Source organism: Genypterus blacodes, unplaced genomic scaffold, assembly GCF_046128005.1.
Source record: "Genypterus blacodes isolate CSIRO-AG114 ecotype Tasmania unplaced genomic scaffold, CSIRO-AGI_Gbla_v1 ptg000015l_1, whole genome shotgun sequence".
Lineage (NCBI taxonomy): Eukaryota > Metazoa > Chordata > Actinopteri > Ophidiiformes > Ophidiidae > Genypterus > Genypterus blacodes.
This window is the reverse complement of record NW_027466829.1, coordinates 2,183,420-2,205,545: the sequence shown is the minus strand read 5'-3', so window position 1 is coordinate 2,205,545 and position 22,126 is coordinate 2,183,420. Positions and strand designations below refer to the sequence as shown.

The following is a 22,126-nucleotide window of genomic DNA, read 5'->3' as shown; positions in this document are numbered from 1 at the left end:
GTGATTCTTGAGACTCCTTACAGAGAGCCAAGGTGATTAAAACACTTAAAACACGTCAGTGCTCAAGGCACTGATCTGGACTGATTACAAAGAGTTGGTATAAGAAGTAGTTAAGACAAAGATTCACTTTAGGGACCCTGCAATAAGAATTATCTTGAGTGTTGCCATGTGAACCCTGAAACCCAGAGTCAGCGGTTTTGGCTGATTTCACTGGTAGACTAGTTCTCCTAAACTACATGTTTAGGCAGCGTCTCGTGCTCTGGTGTTTATGAGACGCTCTGGAAATGTTACTGTAGAATCTAGATGAAGATTATTTTCAAAAGAAACTGGAACAGTATGGATGTGAGAAAGAGTCGGAGGGAAAACAGGATCAACCTCAAAAACAACACAATAACAAAGCAATGGCAATGGTTTAATGACTGAATGACATTTCTTGACAGTAAAACATTAAAGCGAATTAAAAACACGGCGCTGCCTTTGGAGGGAACGTCATTTAATCCAAAGAGAACTGACAAACAAAACAAAATCTGCATCGTACCGACGACATCAATATGTGATGTTTATCTGAGCGAAGACAAAGAACTGGCACTGCATTACATTTTTTAAGAAGGAGCGAAAAATCTGAGATTGTGGAGTGGTGAAAGCGGAGAGATCGAGCAACATTTCTAACCAAAATGCCATAAAAGACGCCACCTCATGCTCTATTTGGCCGGGCTTTATTAACCATAATCATTGAACCAACACAGGATCCATTACTCCTGAAACGTTCACTCAACATTCCAGCTAGTCCCACTCTGTCTCACTTATGCTCAAAGTCCTGAAGCCAGATGACCCTGGTTTAGGGGTCAGTGGGGATGTCCTTCACCCACTTTCAGAATCAAGACTCCATTTATTTTCTCAACTGCGGCAATCAGGCATGGCAATCTATAAATCCACGGCAGAGGTATAAAGAAAGCCACAATTCATTCTGTCCCAAGCAGAGGGTTGCGTCTTGATGGGATGAAATATGAACTTCGCGTCAGGAGTAAATGGAGAAGTGTGTTGTAGGTATGCAGGGAGAGAATGTGCAGCGCTGGCCAGATCGACGTCCCGCTAGCCCAGACGCAAGAAGACTTGACAGTGGCCCGGGGCAAGGAATATAAACAGCTAATCAATGGAAAATCGCCCGTTTTGCCAATTCTGAGCGGTTACTGAAACACGAGTAGATAAAATGTATGGAAGCGTTAAGCCATTTTGAATGATTGTGAGTCACACACACACACAAATACACAGACACACACACGCTCATACATTACAATTCATTTGTAATTCAAAACTACAGCGAGTGAAATAACAGTCATACTCCAAAAAGGGGAAAGGGTCAGGCGGATGAAACAATAAGAATAGAATGACAATGGAAAACCAAAAGTCTACTCAAACCCTTAACATTTCCGAGGAGATATTTATTGAGTGAAACCGCAGTAATAATTTGAAAAATAAACTGACTGTCCCTGAGTTCTGGTCGTAAGTTTCTAGGATTTATTTGGACAGCGAAGGCCAACCAGACTGTGTGACCACCGCTGCAAATTTGCTGTGACAAGATGCTGATCCAAGCGTTATGGAAGCGGATGAAATCTGGCTGGAAGTAGGCGCTGAATAGTTGCTCGATGCCGCTCGTGGTTAAAATTCCGTCAAAGAACCTCGGCGATAATGGCAGAAACAATGACCCAAACGGTTTTAGAAAAGAGGCATGCTTGCAACCGTTGCCAATTGTGTCTAAAATAGATTTGTCCTGTCTATGCATGGATTCCCGGTCATTACAGCACATTTGGGAAATCAGAGCCATTGTGTTGCAGAGGTTTAGAGAGGCGGTAATCTCCTACAGAACATGTATGCAGCAGACGGACAAAGCCAGAGCTGGGGTCCAAAAATCCAGCAAATAAACTGTCAGAGGGATGTCAGATGTTGGCCGTAGAAAATTGCTTGGATGCATTTTTTTCCACCGTGAACCACTTTTAAAAATGTCTCTCTGGTGTGTCACGTTACCACTCAGAGCCACGTCTGTGTGACAGCATGCCATTTGTTGCCATTTATACTGGCTAGTACCCGAGCATGTGAGGAGCTCCACATAACGCAAAAAAGATGACTTGCGGTGTGAGACGACAGCGAACAGAAGAAACAAGTATCAATCAAAAAACACTCTGGGTTAAAATCGACTCCAAGCTGAATCATCAAATGACGCCGTTCCACTTTTAAACCATAATTAGTGCATCTGTCTTGGTACTTTGGAGGGGAAAGATACCAACCTGAAGAATTTCTCCACATTGCTCGCTGACAATGGCACGAGTGTGATTGTGTGTCTGGAAAGAAAGGATTGGACGTGTTGTGTATGCACTGTAGTCATCCTCTTTATCATTTATATGGATTAAAGAAGCACAGCGTCTCCAAAATAGAATAATTTAAAGACGAGAAAAGGGGGAGATTATTAGTTGTTTGTGTAATAATAAGTCATCGTTAACAGAAGACACAGAAATTCTTCTTTTATCTCTGGAGTCTGACAAGAGCAGCGTGGTGGGTGATGAGTTCACACAGTCCCACAGCGAGAAGGTTTGGATCTGGTTGGGCTTTTCTCTGCTAGTTTACATGTTTAACTGTGTGTGGGTTTATATCAGTTACTCCGATTTCCTCCCACAGTCCAAACACATTTGTCTGAAGATGTAAACTGGAGTGTGAATGAGTTTACATGTATGTTAAAACGTGAATGTTCTACTCAGATTAAGGAAACTTTTCTTTTATGTAAACTGTAATCAGATTAGAATCAGCATAGATCGACATTGGTGTACTCTGATTAACAGACCAAGATTATGGGATTATAAAATGTTTTTTGAAGCATTTAAAAGTTCTATCCATACATTTTACGTAACCACAACACAGACAGACAGACGGTTGCTTTGGAGAACAAATAGCACAACTTCTTATATAGCTCAGCTTGGTACAATCATGGTGCATTCAAAGACTACCCACATGGTTGAATATTCCGAATATAGATGGGACATTGCTTATTTTGCAGCTATAGAGTCGTAATTTATGACTTGGCTAGAATCAGCCTTGTGGTCAGAGTCATTAAAGACGCGTGGAATGATTTAAGCCTTGGTATGTAGCTTTCAGCATGTGAAGTGGAGTCAAAGATTGCGAGAAATAGATTGAGTGCACGCGAGAGGAGAGAACGACGGACGAAAAGCTTGAAAAGAGTCTGAAAGATCAAATGGAAAAATTGAAAAACCTTTAGGCTAATGTTGTGAGAGAATGCCAGACGTCTTTCTGTAGGTCTGTGAGCATAAACACGTCTTCATGCAGCCTTTCGACACACACCGGGCCATGATAAGTCAATCCCACACCACTATGCTTTCTGAGTACCAATGAATCCAGGGACTGAGGGGAAAACTCACATATATGCCGGCATAGGAACGTTGCACCTGTAGCTCTACTCCTCGTACAACTCTCAATCCATCTGAGACACAATGCTGAGATGCAACACATGAAAGATTCATGGGAAAACCTTCCTATATCTCAGATAGATTTATTCAGCTCCTCAGGCATTTCCTGGGGAAGATTGCGAAAACGTTTCCCTCATGCCAATAAAACTCTGGAGATAAAAACAAACAGCTATGTCCACGTGTATTAATAATATCGAAACATACGACAATTACATAATTCCTCTTGTACATTTGCTTAAGGACAACAAATCCTATTGTGAAGGAGGATTCTTTCCACAGTTTGCATCCATGTCTACAACCGCCACATTGGCCAAATGTGGCTTTCCTTTACCGCTGAGATAATCATTCCAGTGTGTCACAGTAGAGGAATTGGAATTGGACAGGGGCCAGAAACCATTTAGTCGAAACGATCGACTGATTTAATGTTAAAGGACAAGAACTGCAACTCAGCAGCTAAACAAGGGAGAATGGCAAACAATTACAGTGTATTGTAAGAGCAGAAATGAGGGATAAACAGCTGAGGAACCGCACTCAGTCTTTCATGCCTGCATTAGCACAGTCAACAATCTCCATGTGCTTAATCACAAAGGCGGTTTTAATTCAGCACAGTGCTTGAAAAAGAGGTCCCATGCTGCCTATTCATCATTTTGCTTAAATGGTCACTGCGGTGGTTTTGAAATATTAGATCATCAAGGGGGTGATAACAGACTCACGGTGGCATTCAGGCTCTTCCTCACATATTAAACAAAAGACGTGAGAAGACAACAAAGGAGGATGAGTCAAGGAGATATGGAGTGGTGGGCCTGAATCTGAACAAGGATCTGGCCTCTGGTGTAAGACATCAGTCACTTTAAACTGACCACAGGGCTAATTCATAAACTCCTCACGGCAGCTGCTCAGGGCCATGCGAGATATGTGCCATAAATAATTTAGACTCGGTACTAAAGCTTGTCTGACATTAATTAGCGCGGCGGTTTCACATTACAGAAGCGCTGTTGAAAATCAAAGAAAATCAACATTCTAGTGAGCCGGTGCATATTTACTTTATTCTGCTTCCTCTGGTGTAAAAGTTAAATGTCATATCATGCTTTAGTCAGAGGTAATAGATTTAAATATATTGAATTATCAACTGAGTGGGCTTACATATCAGATTTATTGATCACCAACACATGAGACATATTCTTCACCGCAAATTCATAGTCCAACTGAATAGGCACTGGGATAGAAAGCATTCGCAAACTCCAGATCCAGATCGTATCTTGATATGATTCAGCCTGTATCCGCCCAAGATCCAATCACGATCTGATCCCACACGACACGAGGGACTCAACATCCTCCTCTCCCTGGAGAAAAGCATCTCTTGAAAGATAACGCTCAAAAGGCTAAATTAGACACAGTGGAAAAAAACAGCGGAGGGGAATTTCCCTGTACATGGTTTCCTGTGTTTTGCTGGTCCAGTGGTCTAAAATCATGGAAACGTGGCAACCCAGGACCTTTGTCACATCTCATCCCATTCTCTCCGTCTCGGTCACACTCTACTACGCAGAAAATGTTTAATATAAATTCCATTTCATTCTACTATAGGACCACAGGACGAGGGAAAACCCAGTGTTTGGACAGACTAACATCATCCTGTTAGATGGATCTAGTCCTAGTTTGTGTGTCCTAAAATAGACAGAACTCCTCCTGAAAATGCTCTATCTTCCTCCATCCATCTTGTCCCTTGGCTGCCCCATCCTTTAATGCATCTCCCCTTTCTTTCATTCCTCTCCATCACTCCTTTGCGTCGTCTCTCCCACGCTCCCCCCCTCCCCCCACACTGTTCCTCTTGTGTCCCTCCCTCCGTGCTGTCAGCTGTCCAAGGTAATATGGGTCTTCGCTTGAAATATGCAGCAGTCCTTCCTTGCAGCACGCACAGAGGCAATTTCTTCCAGGACCTTGAACTAAAGCGCACCACTAAACTCTCCTGTTAATACATCGGACCACACTCCCTTCAATGGTCTTTGTGTATTGTCCAGGATGTTGTGAGATGATGCAGCAGAAAGGAGGTGCTGATAGGCCTTCATTTGTTCCCCTCTCCTTTGTTAGTTTGAAGTGGTATTTTGGCCAACTTGCATATGAATGATTTTATTTCTCCTCTCCAGCAGAACGGTTTTGGCAGCAGTATTTAGAGGATAGTTGGAGGAGATGCTTTGTTTTGATTAGGATTCTTAATAGCCCTATTTACTCTACAAATGGCTTTGGGCGATTTTTCATTCATTCATTTTTCAACTTCATCGTTTTGTTCAGCTCAGTTAACGGTGAAAAAACACGGCAACCTATCCTAAGTAGAATAGAAAACAAGAAGGCTAAGGACGTGGAAAACGGCAAATCATTGGGACACGCAGGGTCCACGTCAGGCCGAACAAAGTCTTAAACCAGCCCTTTGTAGAATTCTTGTGTCATTACTGCAACTGGAAATTAAGTGAAGCAGTGATGCAGATCTGGCTGACAGATTTTTCATGCCACTTCATTTGTCGACATCAAAAGTAACCATGAAAAGAATCCGTAGGCAGCGATTGAAATAAAGGCCAAAACCATATTTCACTTTCGCTGATGTTCAAAATGATGGTTTGCAATGTTCTGAATCTGAAATCTCAATTGGCCTTAGAAATTGCTGGAAGAAAACGGGCAAACTGTCCAGAAAAACAAAAAGCTGCCATATGCAAACTCTGTGAGAAGTAATGTGGAAACAAACAAGCAAACCCCATTTTTTTGTTTTGTTTGAGACAAGCCCATGAATGCATGACACTGGTATTGTGGGACCTTCCCTTCCAGGACTGACTGTCTTACATAACATGCCACCATCGATTCTAGTCACGGCAGCTATAAAAAGACTGACCTATGCATCCATCTTCCCCGAGAAGCAATAGAAAAGGGGATGGGAAATGAAGAATTCTAGCTACACGCTGTACTTTTCTGTTCCGTACCAAGATGAGGCAGTTTCAGGCATTTTATATCTTTCTCCGTCTTTTCATCTCTTTCATGCAGAGGACAACGTCAGGGTCACAGTGTTGGCAGCCTGGTATCGTGCCTGTCAGCTTTGCTTATGCCTGATGAATGGAAAGGATGAAACAAACCTCGCTCAAATCTCCTTCCTTCACTTGGGTTGTACTTGGCACGTTGCCCCTGCAAAGGAAATGCATTTAGGGGAACCTGTTCATTCTGCTACATGCTGGATGTCTCTGCACTATTATTGAGCTTTGCTTCGCTTGATTTCTGTAAATGTGATTCCATCATGCACACCAGACTGTCCATCTCCCCCATTCAGACAAGAGGCAGTGGTGTGTACACCCATGTGTGAGGCAGGTGGGTGAGGGCAGGGGGCACTAGCTGAGCCCACCAGACCCCATCCATCACACTGTGACAGGATCCATTAGAGCATGGAGAAGCATCTGTGGAGCCCCAGGTAAGAATGTATGGGGTGAGCTGTGTTTCGTTTTACCTCATATAATACATAGGAAGGGTATGTATATACGTCATATTTTCTATGTAGTGTGTGTAGCTATAGATCATGGTCACACACACGAAACAGAGGACCTTCCCCATCTGATGCCTGCCCTTTTCCAACCCCCCTCCATCTCCGACATGAGGTCACGACTCGCTGGTCTCACCAACTCCACAACACCTGGAGCCCTCTGCACAGGTAAACACTGTCAACTCACTGTCACCAGCCAGACCTATTACACACACAGCCAGCAGTGACCTTCCACTAATAGCAGAAGTGTGAAGAGGAAGTGGATGGTGTGAAAAGATAAATCGTGTGAGCTTGACATTCGCCGAGGGGCAGCTGGGCCTCGTCCCATATTTGGAACTCATTTTCCAGTTGCCTGTGCTGTTTGATGTTGGGCACGGAACAAAAGCGTTCACAAAAAGGCCATCTTGAGTTTCCCTTGAGATACAGAAAATCTTTGTGTGTTTCCTACACAGAGGTCCCCGGTGGATGTGTGAGGCTGACGTTGTGGAGGATGAGCTAACCATCACACTCAGCTGACATGACATCACCTGTTCAAGCACTTCACACTTTCAAAAGCATCATATTTCCTTATTGTGTTCTCTTTTCATGGTCAAGCCGGGGGTCTGAGTGCCCTGTGGGATTTTGGGCTCGTCAGCTGCTCCACCAACAGTGAAAGATAGATCAAAAGAAAGCGAAAGTCTAAGATGTTTACGTCAAACTACAGAGCCTTTTTCCCTTTTGCAACCTGGCATTTAAGAAACAGCACCTCAGGACAGCTATGCGCTATGCAGAGGAATAAACATTCCTGTAGCAAATTAGGGGGATCTATTTGTATTTAATTTCAGTATCTTTTATTGAAAATCAGCCCATTATGTAGTGCCATGCAGGAATCTGCCTTCAGCCAACACTTTCTTTCCACATAAATACTGTAGTGGTCACACCATGCAGACTCGTGATTGCTAAGTATGCTAAGTTTAAATGCTATAAACTGATTGCCAAGGTGCAGCTCAGTCCTTGGGTTGTAAAACGGTGTAATCAAGCACAAAGACAATTATAGGTCCACAATATAAAAGGTCAGTTTAAGTAAACAATTTAACAAAAGGTTTTCTTCCCCCTGCTTTTGAGGATAAGAAATTAGAAGTGTGGGTCTAAAGCTATCGGCTACTATAGTGGAAAAGGAAGAATGTTTGTTACCATAGACCAGAATCTTCTCCTAACACCAAGAATAAAAAGTTTAAATTGTCAAACGAAGTGAACTGAGATGGAACAAAGAATATCACCATGTCAACCGTACTAACATAAATTACAAATAGGGCAAGCTCCAGATCTTTATACGGCAGAGGCAATCCTGCAGCAATACCATAAAAACATATATTGAACTCTCTCTCAGACTTTAATGGACCAAATGAAATTATCTGACCGTCGTTAATCTTCCGTTAGCATCTTCCTCTGAACGCCACGTCTCACACTCCCATTTCCTTTCATCAGCAGCCAATACATTGTTTTTGATATTACGTATATATTTACAATGTGTGTTTCTTTGCTCCCTCTGGAATTACATTTTTAGCAGTTAAGGAAATGACTCCATGATAACAGTAATAATAAGATACAACATAATAATAACAAATGTATGAACTCAGGCACAAAATCCAATAAAAATGTCAGATTAGAATCAGTTTATTAGTTTAAGGGCTTCATAAACCTACGCAGCGTAGCGCCGATCAATTATAATGGAAACAATACAAGTGACATCACATCCATCATATCAACAACACTGACTGGGTGATATCAGGTTTTAATTTAATCATCCAGATACTATGAACTCTATATTTTGGTCTATATTTGGTACAGTGACAGACAGGGCCTGTGGCGGTTCTATGGCAGCAGCACACCGCATGCTGTGAAAGCCTGCAGACCATCTCACCCCCACAGTAGCCAAGAACCACTGCAGAGGCTGGAGTGGGCGGTTGGATGTCGTTTATCAGGCCGATAAGCTTCAATACTGGCAACACCAGCAGACAAGCATGTGGCACTGATGCCTGACACATACCTGTATAAGCTTGCGTGTGTTAAGTTTGAAATGAGACAGTCCAGACCGCTGCAATACATACATTATCTATTCAAAATGTCTTTCTCTTCTACAAGCATCGATAACCAGCATCTATACATGCAGGACACTTTTCTTGGTCATTTGTATGCAGAGAGAGTGCAGCTACAGGCCAGTTGAAGTGAGTTATGAACTGCAGGCCAACATGAAATTACTGTGAAGCTCCCAGTTGTAACTGCCTACAACCTTCAGACCGCACACAGAAGCCGTAATGACACAATGGGAGATTTGCAGTAGATATAAAACTCTAATGTAATTGACTGAGAGCCACAATCAGATAAGCAGGTCCGTTTCAAATGTTAAAAGTCAAATGACTTGGAGTGCAGAGCGCAATGATAAAACACTGTGCTGGTCCATTGTGACCTGTCAGTCAGAGGAGATGCAAGGCTCTTTAGTCAGTCTGAAGAATGAGCTTTATGTGCTCAAACAAGGGGGAAAAAAAGCAGGGACACAGTGACAGGTCCTTTTTCATGCCTTTGTGCCTTGTTTCCCTCTTATCACGGAACATTAATGCTACAATGCGGCTCCCTATGTGTGTGCGCTTCGGCGGGGGAAAGCTTCCAGAACCTGACCGATCTGCATTTGCACTGCATTCCTTTTTCAGCTCTGTGCACAATTTAATGCTCACGTGGGCGTTTAACGGCTCACGCCAACCTACCCTGAGGAGAAACTCCCTCAGCTTATCATCTGTCAAAGTGACTGCCTCACTCCAGAGAGAGCGAGAGAGCGACAGAGAGCGAGAGTGAGAAGGGGAGAGAGAGGCAGAATGCACACGCTGCAGTCTGTTTGCAGAGTGCGACGGTCCCTTAGGTCCTTTTTATGAGGACAAAGAGGATAACAGATCGGGTCACATCAGAACTGTACTTTCTGAATCGGGACTATGATCACAGAGCACAAACAAGCCGTGGAGGAAGGGAGCCTGCCAACCTAACGTGACTGAAGTGATGATAACAGTGATCTGTCTGTGCTCCCTTTCTCCATGCTGTCAGTGGCGGTGCTTAATGGCATGCTATGATAATGGCAACTGTCACCTCAAGTTTAATGTTAGGAATATCAAGCCCAAATCTGGCAGTATCCTTTTCTGCAAACGTGCCATTTCACTACATTTCTTTGCTTTCAACAGAATGAAAAACAGTCAGACATTCACTTTTTTGGTTTTCCAGAGTATTTCCATAACTGCCTGACAGCCCACACAGTTCCTTATTTGTCTTTTCGACATAAAGTAACCCATTATGAAGCGAGCTGTGACACCACATTGCCCCTGTGCCCGAACTAAATGGGATTTCTCTTTATAGAATTTTAGCGAAAACACTCCTTTTTCCTTCCTTGCACTCCTTTGTGATACCATGACAACATGAATAGGTGCGATACATGCAGACTTGCTTGATAGCGTGTTGGCAAGGTCAAGCAGACGGCTTTTTAGTAGCACTTGCCTGTTAGAATTGAAAACCTACTATAAAACTTTTTCCCTTTTATATACACAGGTTGTGTTTATGCGCATACATCCTTATCAACACGGAGCGGCGGAATTCTAAAGCTAAACTGGATGTGCCATGCTGTAAGCGGAGCACATCTGCCTCGGGAGACGCTTGCCAAGTTAGTTAACCACGATGGCAAAACATAAAAGGAATCTATACGGTCTGCCACTCGGATTTTTTCCAAAGACAGTTGGATCAGCAGGGTATGTGGATTTTCAATCAAAAAGTTGAACAACTGTCAGCCATGAGGTATCATCTCCTTCTGCCCTTTTGGCCCCATTTCCTCTTTAGTCTAGCCAGGCTTGACATGTTGGAAAGCCCGTCTGCCTGCGGGAATGGATGGGTCGCTCTCCAGAGGACACCAAGAGTCAGATAAGGCTTAAATCATCGGAGGAGAGGGCGAAGAAGAAAGCAGAAGGGCCCTCCCTCTTCATTTCAACACTGCTGAGCAGTAAAAAGGTGGGGTGAGATTGTGGTCATCTTGAGCCAGCCAGCCTTCAATTTAACATCACCCTCTCTGACTCTGCTGCTCTCTCAGCTCTCAACCTGCTCTTTGTTGTGCTCAGTGCTTTGCTACTCCTTTATTTAGAGGGGATGGAGAAAGCTGCAAATATTAAATGAATCAGTGGCAGCAGTTCAGTGCGACTGTGCATCTGAGCCCACAGGGAGGTATATTTCTGTTTGTTTAGCTCTAAAACATTCTGCGCCAGATGCACACATGTACAGAATTTCCCTTTCCTAACAGTTGTATTTTCATTTTTCATTTGAGAACAACTTGAATGTCACAGCTGTGCATACAACGGAAATATTTTTAATTACATTGTTATGCACAGAAAAGAGATCAGTGCACACATGGTCGCCACACCAACAAGCATATGTATATGAACTCTGCATTGCTGTTTGCAAGAGACGTGACAGCGAGGGAGAGGGTGCAGGAAATGTGATACGTGTGAAAAAGCAGCACCGCAGGGTGTGAACAAACTGTTTACCTTGTAGAGGAGCGTGACGACCTGTCGCAATTTCAGCTTGTGGAAAACGCAGACATCATACAGCGCCGACACAGCCAGCACCGTCACTCCCAGCTCTTTCCACAGCATGCTGCAGGCGGCGCAGCCCAGACTGCCCAGGAACCATGCCACGAGGTGCCAGGTCCCGGCGTGGCCCCGCAGCGTGCAGTGACGTATGTAACACAGCAAGGAGAGCAAGAAGAACAGGGCGGCGCCTTCATCGGCTCGGCCCACGACGCCCGCTACGGCCTCGGTGTGTATGGGGTGAGAGGCAAACAGCAGGCCGGCGATCAGGCTCCACAGGCCGCCTCCCAGCAGCAGGCGAGCCAGGGAGGTAAACAAGCTTGTCACTGCGCCATGGAAGGCCACATTAACCAGGTGGTATCCCCAGGGCTCCAGCCCACCCACAGCATGGTTGAGGCGGAAGGAGAGGGTGCACAGAGGCCGGTAGGACTTATGGCTGCCACTGTGTGTGAGCAAGGTGCCCCAGAAGTCATCGTAGAAGATGTTGATCCAGGGAGTCTCTGGGAGCAGGTCCTGATTGGTCTTGATTGCACGGCTGTAAGGAGAAAAAGAGAAGATCAGAATGGGACGGTACAAAATACATGCTTCATATGCGACCCATGGTCCGATCAGATTACAATGAGTCTTGAATGTTGACATTTTTGACAACTCGATTTCATACTGCGTCACGACCTGACCGCTTTACCACCCTGTCATATTCCATATAAGTACAAGCTATACAAACAGCATTTACAGTATATTTCTGCTGGCAATTGCAATGCAGATCCTCTGAGGAAGACTCACAGCTATTCTTTACCAGTGCAGAATAAGCAGAAAATATAGGTTGCTATGAAATGAAACTTGCATTTGCTTACAGCTTTCCCCAGGAGTGTGGTCATGTGGCATTTACAAACAGAAAATCAGAGGGTGAGCTCAGGAGCCCGAGGCGGCTTTGCCACCACAGCCACAGCTCTTACTGCCGGGGAGATGGGGATTAAGCAAGAGTTCCACACCCTTAACCGCAAACAAATATGGGCACACAGCAGGGGAACGCCATGTTGGCAACACTGTAGAATGGAGAGAAAGTGACCTATTGTGGCAATCTGTGTTTGGAAGCATTTTCCAGACGGTGCCAGTGCAACACAGAGAGATATGCAAATGTATAAGGCCGATTTTAATCAAAGGTTGAAACCAGATGTTGTGTTTCCAGCCTCTCTCTGCAGGCATGGCCATCGAGTAAGAGACCATTATGACAGGGAAGAGCCTGCATGACCGAGAGTTGCGAGGCTCCATCAGCCACAAGCTGTGTGTGTCAGAGGGTAAGCGGACAGCCAGCAGGGGTCCAGAGTCGGGAAAGAAAGGGGATGCTTCTCCCTACAGGAGTCCCTAAATGTTTTTTTTTTCCCTCTGTAATTTTGGCATCTAATGAGGTCCCTGACACAGCGATGGGCCTCTTCTCCTTTTGCTGGGAGGTGAAGGCGCTGATGATTAGAAGGCAACAGAACAAATCTCCTTAGAGAGGAGTCGGTTGGCAAAGGCACGACAGAAGTGTTGTAATTAAAACTGTGATAGATGAGACATGACACATGATAATAAGCAAACTGTTCCAGGTTGCAATCTGTTCTCATGGTGCTCTCAATTAACACACTCAATTAGCTTAAGAGAAATGGGTGCGGAAAGGAAAGGAACACATTTTATCGCTGAATTATTATGCGCTAAATGTGAGGAATTGCTGAAAAAGTGAATGAACCAATAACAGTCAGCTGGGTGATAAAGGGCAGTAGCTGTTGTGAGGCTCTTAAGTGGAGTGGTCTGAATGCAATGTGGGGAGTTTGGTGCAGTGCAACGGAGACTGCAGCATTCATCAAATCGCAAAATGAAGCAGCTCTGACACGGGCGAGTAGAAATAGCCCTTAGTTCTTATGATGAATCCGAAGGAAATAAATACCACCTGGCCTCAAGACGTTGAAGGCGGCATAGAAATAATCAGCTAGGATATAATAGAAATGCCTTTGGTTGTCAGCGCACAGATGCTCAGGTTTCTCCAGCCTCTATAGTCGGGGGCTCCAATCTCCCGGCAGCAGGCTTAGACCAGGGAGCCCAACTCTTCACTTCATTACTTAGATATGCCAGTTTATTTTCTCTGGCCCATTTGTCAAGCGAGATCTTCATTTTGCCGCAAGATGCTCATATAAGAGGCATTACGGTTCAATTACATCTCAAAGCCATTTTGGAGACAAGTGTGCTCTTTTTCTTTTTTTTTTCTTCCTTTTTTTGTTGCACATTATAGTGGAGCCAGTGAGGCCGCTATATGCTGCCTCAAAAACCACAGCAGATATGTCTGGCAGCAAAACATAGATTAATGTAAGTGTCAGCCAGTTCTAGTTTTCTTCCAAGTCATTGTGTAAGAGATTCACCTCAGATTGTGTCTTTTCTATAAATCATTAGTCAGAAAATATCTAAAAAACCACTGGCAAACTAAAACTGTCGAGTGGAAGAGCAGTTGAATTGAAACATTGGAATGATAGCCTGAATATTAATGATCAGTTTTCCCAATCCATGGAATTTCATCAATCCACAACCAGACCAGCAGGTCTCGATCGACAAGCCCTGCACCACAGCCAGCGAAGGGGCCAGCTGGAGAGGAAGATTGAGTTTCTGTAGCTGGCCAGGCCCCATCTTTCTGCGGAGCTGGCAGTGGGGAGCCACCACTCTGCAGTGAAACCCTTTTCCAGCCGGGAGCGCATTCCTCCCCCCCGACCGCACGCCTGTATGCCGGCTCCCAGAGGAACGCTGGGATCATGTGTCCACTAACAAGAAAAGCCCCCAAAAAACTCCACTACCTCCCCATCTCTGTTCCTCTATCATCTCCTTCCTGCCAGGTTGAATCCCATCCAAACTCTGTCTGCATCTCAATCTTCCTCCATAATTTGTGGTTTAATGTGTCATAAAATATTTCCTTATCTCAGTGGATGGGAACAGGGTTTGAGAAATACAGGCTAAATTAAGAAAAAAAGAAATCTAATGCAAGAAGGACGTCTATGAAAGCCTTCTAATGCTTTGCACACATTATCATAAATTGGAATTATTGCATTGAACTCAGTGTTAATTACATTTGACTACTACACTGACTTCACTGAAACAAAGGCGTGCGATCGTCCTAAAGAGGGAAAACAAAGGCAGCGTGGTGTCTGGTGTTAATATCAATAGCATGACTAACTCTAACTCGGCTCACATCTTCCAAACCCACACACAGAGGATCACTTTCTCTCCAAAAGCCGCTTCAGAGGGGAGAGACAGGGAGCTGAGAGCCATTCTGTCACAGACCGATGCTGTTCCCAGTCTGTCAAAAACTCTCAAAAGTGTGTAAATTATTCCTTGTTCAGGATCAAGTCATTTGTTTCTCTATTAGTAGCCAGAAGCCTGGACAGTCCACTGAATGTGCGTCCATACGGAACCAAAGGGAGACAACAACCTTGCTCTAACTTGCTTATGTAATTCTGTATTTGCATAAATGCGCTTCTAACATAAGAAAAATGCTTATGCCCAGCTAATCCACAAAACCATGCAATTATAAAACCAGAATAAAATAAATTTCCTATGTGGCTGAACCCAAACCCTCTTTAGGAAGTTAAAAGGCGATGCAATGAAAAATGCTCCAGCTATCTCCTTATCTCCTTAACTACACTTCCCTTGGGAAATAATCATGTGAGAGCAAACCTCTTTCCCCCCTGGAACAGCATCACTTATAATGTCAATGCATGTGCGGGGGTTAGGGAAAAATAGCCTGGACCGGCGAGTATTGGATCCCACATGAAGAGGCTATCTGAAATTGGAGATTGATTGGCTTCTCAGGGCAGAAAGTAGGCAGCGGTCAAACACAGAAGATGAGATTGGATATGAGAAAGACGATTGAAAACCAGGGATGTATCATCTGGGTTTTACCCCTAACACGTAGTCAATGAATACAAGATGAAGCAGCAGGTCAAACTGAGCTGGAGAGCCAAAAATAGGAATAATAAATAAAAAAAGAAGCAATCTATTGAAGCCTGTAGGACACAAAAATAAAAAAATAAAAGGACACATAAGAAAAGCAAAAGCAAATATCAAAATGTCAATCAATTCTAAAAGCAACACATCATGCTGAGAAGACAAATCCTTCCTCAAGTTCCTACAAACTCAGATCACTTGGGTCAAAGTTAAACAATCACATATAAAAAAAGCACAAAAAGAGACCGATCTGTAGTATTCACACTGATTCTGTCATGGGAGACGAAAGAGACCATTCGTCCGGCTCACGCACAGTTTGGCCATAAAGAGAAAGTTAAGACGTATAAAGATTTCCATTTATGACAAAATGAGAAGTGAAAATCAAGACTGGTTGGAGTTTGGGGGGAAAGTGATCGAAGGCCTGCCAAGTATATGTCATCACCCAGCTTCAGTATCTGAATGAAGCACAGTGGTATTTTTAGACTGCCCACAGAGACACCGGGGTAACCCACTCAATGTTTCCGGCAAGCTCTTTTGTCTAATGTTTCTTCCCATGGGACTGCTAGCAGGTCATTAATGGCATACCTCCATACCACTCGTGGTACCTAATACAGGAAACATGGTCTCTTTGTGTTTAGCTTTCTTTTGCAAATAGTATTGTATAGTTAACAGAATTCTTCCAGGATCAAACTAATCAATACAAATTAAGTTGAAAGTCAATTGTGAACAATAATATGTAGAGAGCCTGTCAGGTCTTTCATGAAATGGAAAGACATTGACCGATCTAGAGGCCCTAGGCTACTGTGACTAATGCAATATGTGGCGTTACAAAGCAATCTAAGTCTCAAAAGCTCATTTGGATTCATCAGTTATTAATGCGCAAGATGATGAAGATGAAATGCTTTAAGGTGAAGGCACAGAAGTTGCCAAAAGAGAAAAAAGGGGCGTTTCTGGAGAACTTTGTAAACAAGCAGCGATGGCTTACGCTGTGAAATCTCCGTTTTTAAGTGAGATTGAAATGAATAATCCCAATAGAGAAGTTGTGCTGAGAGAGCTGAGACTGAACAGGGAGGACAGTTCTGTGAATGGAGGAGGAGGGTGTTGTGTCTTCAGCGAGGCGAGTGAGGATAAACAGAGCAGGTTGTTGTGGTGTAGCTCCCTGTAGCAAACACGCCAGAGTGGAGGCGGCTGTAAAATCCCTATTGTCAGGGATGAATGGCTGCTTTCTTCTGTCTGACATATGTGATTAGTAAGCCTATAATAAAAGCCATTAATAAAAGGAAAACAGCCCTGGCGACATTTTAGAAACATTCCTTTCTACGAGACAAAAGCCCTTAATTTGCCACTCTGTTGTTACATAAGCACGAGAGAAAACCCTCACGCTATAGGATGACAGATGCTGCCCTCTAAATAACCCCGTCTGTAGACTCTCAGGTGTGCTGTGGGAGCATTGATTTCCCCCCAAAACCAGCTTCAACCAATTCTTCTTGAGGATAAATGTGCATCTCTGCCTCTTTTACAATTGGAGTTTCCTGTATAATTAATGCTGGTGGAAAGTGGGGAGCCTAGAAAAAGCCTTTGCTTGGTTTCTCTGAAATCCAAACCTGACATTTGCTCATTACTTGTCAGAGGCTGAATTGTTTTAGCAGATCCTTCTTAAATACACTGATCACTTTGTCTAACCTTTGCCAATTATCCATGTGAATAAGAAAAATACCACCGACACCACCAAACAACCAAACGGATGGACAATTAGGGATTCATTTCCTACAGCGGTTCCAGGATTGTTTCTGTTACATTTCTTATAACATACATCTTCTTTCCATTTAAAAGTCAAGTACACATAATGTGCATTAAAAGGGAAACAAGCTTGCTGTTTCTCAGAGTGCAACAGTTAAATTGCACCTAATCCTGCCACTTTCTGCAACTAAGTGGACTCGGTCTTCCCCTCGGGGCGGATTATTTGCAATGCTCTACTGGCACAATCATACACACTCACTCCATTTCATGCCACAGTAGACAAGCAAACACTGGGACTTAAGACACTGAGACTGGAGTAGGAGAAGCCAGTCCAGCACCACAGTGTGTTTGAGCCCGGTGAATACCAAGGCCTGCTGTCTAGCATCACTGATCGACCCTTTGTGTTTGGTGGGATGGGCACAGTAGGGGATGACCTGAATTCTGATGGCTACCGCTAACCAGCCAGTCAGCAAACCGACTGATTAGTGGGTCAACCTTCTGTCCAGCCAACCAGACGCACTGAACAGGAATCCTGGCAAGACCACATTGCATCCCATGGTGCATTGTTGCCAGGGCCGTGGATGTGTTCTTCCACATCATCCCAGGTCCAATAGAGGCATTAGGAACAGAGCCCGGTTTGACAAAGCTTTATGGAAGTCTTTCCTGTTACCACGTTTCACTGCATGACTGTCGAATCAACTAATAAGACAACCTATGCATTTCCCCTGATCATGATAAAATATCTCCCCACCATGGTTGCTGCAAGATTTCAGATTGCAAAAGCCTATTTTTCAAAACTGGTGCTTTCAAAACAATACTCCTGAATGATAAATGTCATTTTTAGGTTTTGTGTGTGATATAATGTGATGTTTACAGTCGATTCCAGGTGCAAGAACCAATTACAGGAGCTATCTGTGCAGAGCAGAGCCTGGTGATATACACTCTGATTATTGCATCTAATAAATCTGTCAGCATGTGCAGGCCTGTGGCAAGAAAGCAAGGAGCCTATGGGCCAGTCTTATATTATGTAGGCACCTCACTTTCTCTCCCACACACACACCTCTCCATCTCTTTCCCTCTGCACAGATACGATCAATTTGTATTTCTCATTTCCTCTCCTTTCGAATGTCCAATAACGGGTAATAATGTTTTTGGTCCTTATAATTATGTTTTATGTTTGCATGTTTTATACAATCCATCTATCAAAGATCAAACAGATTGTCATAGTGGTAATGAATTTAAAAATCAAGCTTCCCTGTTATTTTTTTCCGACAACTAATACTGAAGTGGAAAATCTGTTTTTGTTAAATAAACGTCACACTCCACCAAAGACCAAGAAAAAGGTCTTTGTCCTCCTTTTAACTAAACTAGTTCTACCTCTGTGTTTCCCCTCATACTGACCCATGTCTAATGCTGCAGTGGAAGGGGGGGAGGGGGGAGGGGGGAGGCTCTCCAAGGCACTCCTCCTCACAACGGGAGGCCTTTTGTCACGCCCTGACCTTTTTGGTCACGCAGTAATAAATTTGTTTGATTTGTTCCTCCTCTCATGTTGAAAACGCTGCTCTCTCCCCTCAAGGCAGTGGAAGTTATCTCAGGCTTCTGCTTTCCCTTGGCTTGTGCCTGTATTGCGTGCAAGACCCATCCTGCCTGGCCCACCATGGGGCTGTTTAAGCATTCTGGTCTGGGCTGTGGGGATGTTGACCCATCAAGAGGTTCAGTGATAGGGAGACCCACACCGGATGGCTGGGACCAGCAGAGAAGGATGGAAAACCCCTGTACAAGTGTGCAAGTCAGACCTCCATGCAGGGAGGAGACAGATAGCTGGAGGGATTGCCTGGCCAGCACTTTGCCATCCTTGTTCCCAAATATTTTTACATGTGGGGTGGAGGGCTTTACGAGGCACAGTAACCCTGAAGGTTGAGCCTGGATCATGGCACATCACCAGAAAGGCCTTTGCTTACTGATGTTTACTGCACGAGGGGTTTAAGTGCAGGAAGAAGCTTTGAGAAAGCCAGTGAAGCAGAAAGGAGGAGACATCTTTAGTACTCTGACCCCTTCAGGCACCATCTTATATCTGCAGCATTCAAACCAGCTGTGTTTAGTCCTGTTGCTCTCTACAGCTCAGCTAAATATGAAAATGCTGCCTTGTTAACAATGTAATTTGCCTAATTTATCAAGACCTGAACAACTTTGAGAGAGCAGTAAAGCTAAAGCGGGCAGATCAAGGCTGGGAGAAAGAACATCATTACTTTCCCTCATTGCTCAGATCATACTGTTCCGAGTTCCTGTGATAAAACCATGAACATTCAAAGCAGACCTTTCCCCACTCAAGGCGACAATTAAAACACAGCGTGGAAGCATATTTGGGTAATTTGGGGCACACACACGCATTCAAAGATTCATTACATTAATGAATGGCAGCATTCAAGGATGCAGCTCTGTGTGATCTCATTAGATGCTATCACAACAAGTCTCGACCCAACCTTACTCTTTTTAACTTTCTTCTTTGGGCTCCAGTTCAAGGCCTTAATTGAAGGCACATGTAGCCTACACACAGAGAGACCCAGGGCCCCATGTGAGCCATGTGAGTGTGTGGAGGCAGCCAGGGGAAGGGCGGAGGGTCTGAGGTTCAGTGTTCATTCAAAGCTCAGTACGACAGACCCATGACAGACAGAGCTAATGTAGCCGATATCTGATATTGTCGCCCCATTAGCTTTCGTTTGCTCTCAGATAGTCAGGGCCAATGTGAGCTGGTACACACACACACACACACACACACACACACACACACACACACGCGCACACACACACAAAGTCCGAGGGAGGAAATAAGGTTAAGGCTCTGTGGTAATCAGGTATTTATTCTTAAGTAAATTGGATTTGGCAAACTAGGCTTCAGGGGCTTGATGCTTTTACAGTATGTTAGAAAAGACGACAAGGAATCAGCGATACCGCACGCTGCCGCTTGGTAGTGTTCAAACACACAACTGGGACTCTCTGAACATGGTGAGAAACAAATATAGTATTTCCACTGAAAGGAAGACTAATGGCTCTTCTCAATGGTCTGAAGTCTCGTAATCCTCTGGAGCAACCTAAATATCTCCAGTGTTGTTTCCCATTGCGTGAGACTAAGGAGCCTTGTAATCTCATAAACATGTCCAAGAGAAACCCAAATCGCCTCTTACGTGTTGTTTAATGGTTCGTCTTCCACATGGTGTCAATTTGCATTTTTATACAGGAACTCATTTACGCATTTCGAATTTTCCAACCACCAAGTCACACAAACTGCACAACCTACTGCTTTAGTTGAGCCGGCTTTTGATTTACAAAGATGCGTGCTGCTCAGACAGAACGTGTTAAAATCGTGACTCATCACTTTTTCAGAGGTTTGTACTTTTACTCAAATACAGCTCCTGTTTATAGCACACACACAATCCCCATAAAAAACACAACGGTGGACCGAGCTGGTAGAAGAAGAAAAAGACAGTAAATCCCGGTGCATCACAATTCATAAAGCAAATGTCAGCTGTAGGTATATGCTGATGACACTATCATGAGCTTGGACTTACTGTGGGATGACCTGAATTGAATCAATTGGGACAAAATGAGCTGCGATCAATGCAATCGAGTCCCACAGGCATCACTCCACTGGAATCTATACTGCCTGAGGGAAGGTTTGATTGTTAAACAGATAGCTGCTTGTTTTCTTGTTTCTATTTGGCTTGCGCCGGTGATCGAAGTTGTGTGACTCCGCTTTTCTCCAAGAGGACATTCAAGCCTCTGCTAAAGAACAAACTGAGCAACAGGGCCATGATCATGAAGGATCATAATCAGGAGTTGTATAAGCTTGACACCATGAACATCTTGCCTGCTTCATGTCAATTAAGTGTTGGGGTGGCACTGTCAATATAGAACTTGACAGAAGGTTTCGAAAATTGCGAGACCGCCGCCATCATAAGAGCAAGAAGACAAAAACTCTACTCAACATCTGTGCAAAATATCAAAAAGCACAGACTTACAGATACAAAGAGGAAAATGAAACTTAATAAGCCTTGCACGTGTATAAAGGATTTATGGGTGAACGGTCAGCCATGGGAGTAGAAGCAGAAACAGATGGAAATATATCAGGTTTTTAGTATAATAATATGGAGACGAGATGCTTTTTTTTGCCCAGTCAAATATGATAAATATGGCCGTAGATGCAGGTTTGATCAAAGAGGCCGGAGCTCTTTGCTCATATTGCAGGATTCATATGGTCTGTAATGAAGGGGAGATGCAAGTACGGGTGACTGATGGGAATGAGGTGCTGTGAGGTGTCTAATGCAAGCATGGACACGGTATCAAGAAAAACGTTGTGTTCCAAGTTTTAAAATAGATAAATATATAAATAATACCTATACATTTTCAATAAATTCAAAAACTGCAGTACTTGGATCAGACTTGTAGAGTACAGGCCTCCTTTTCACTTCAACCAAAGGTAAAGGATGACTGGAATTTCATTTGCACTTGCACGCCAACGGATTTCTCCACATCATCAGCTCAACTCAATCAACTGCCCAAATTGTCAACGCAAACCTCCTGAGCAACATGAAATGAAATGCCCCCTTTTCTCTGTCTTTACTTAGGCACATTCACATGGACAGAAAGGCGCGCATTCACTGCATTTCTGGAATACTTGTTGGTGGCATATTGTAGGTGGAGTGAACAAAGCAGAGGGAGTGGACGTAGAGGCTCCGGTCCCCAGATAGGAGGACAAAGAGTGAGGCAGAGCTGAGGGCTGGCAAGCCGGTTGAGTGAATAAGCTATACAAAGAGCCCCGGAGAGGAGAG

The 22,126-nt window shown here is 43.9% G+C and overlaps 1 protein-coding gene across 1 annotated transcript in view; it reads right to left on the bottom strand.

Annotated features, from left to right (window-relative positions):
* Nucleotides 1-22,126, bottom strand: part of tmtc2b (transmembrane O-mannosyltransferase targeting cadherins 2b) — a 77,181-nt gene that overhangs the window by 32,014 nt on the left and 23,041 nt on the right. Inside the window, exon 2 of the mRNA XM_076169526.1 lies at nt 11,547-12,123. Within this exon, the coding sequence (XP_076025641.1) occupies nt 11,547-12,123 (577 nt within the window). The remainder of the gene's footprint in view (nt 1-11,546; nt 12,124-22,126) is intronic.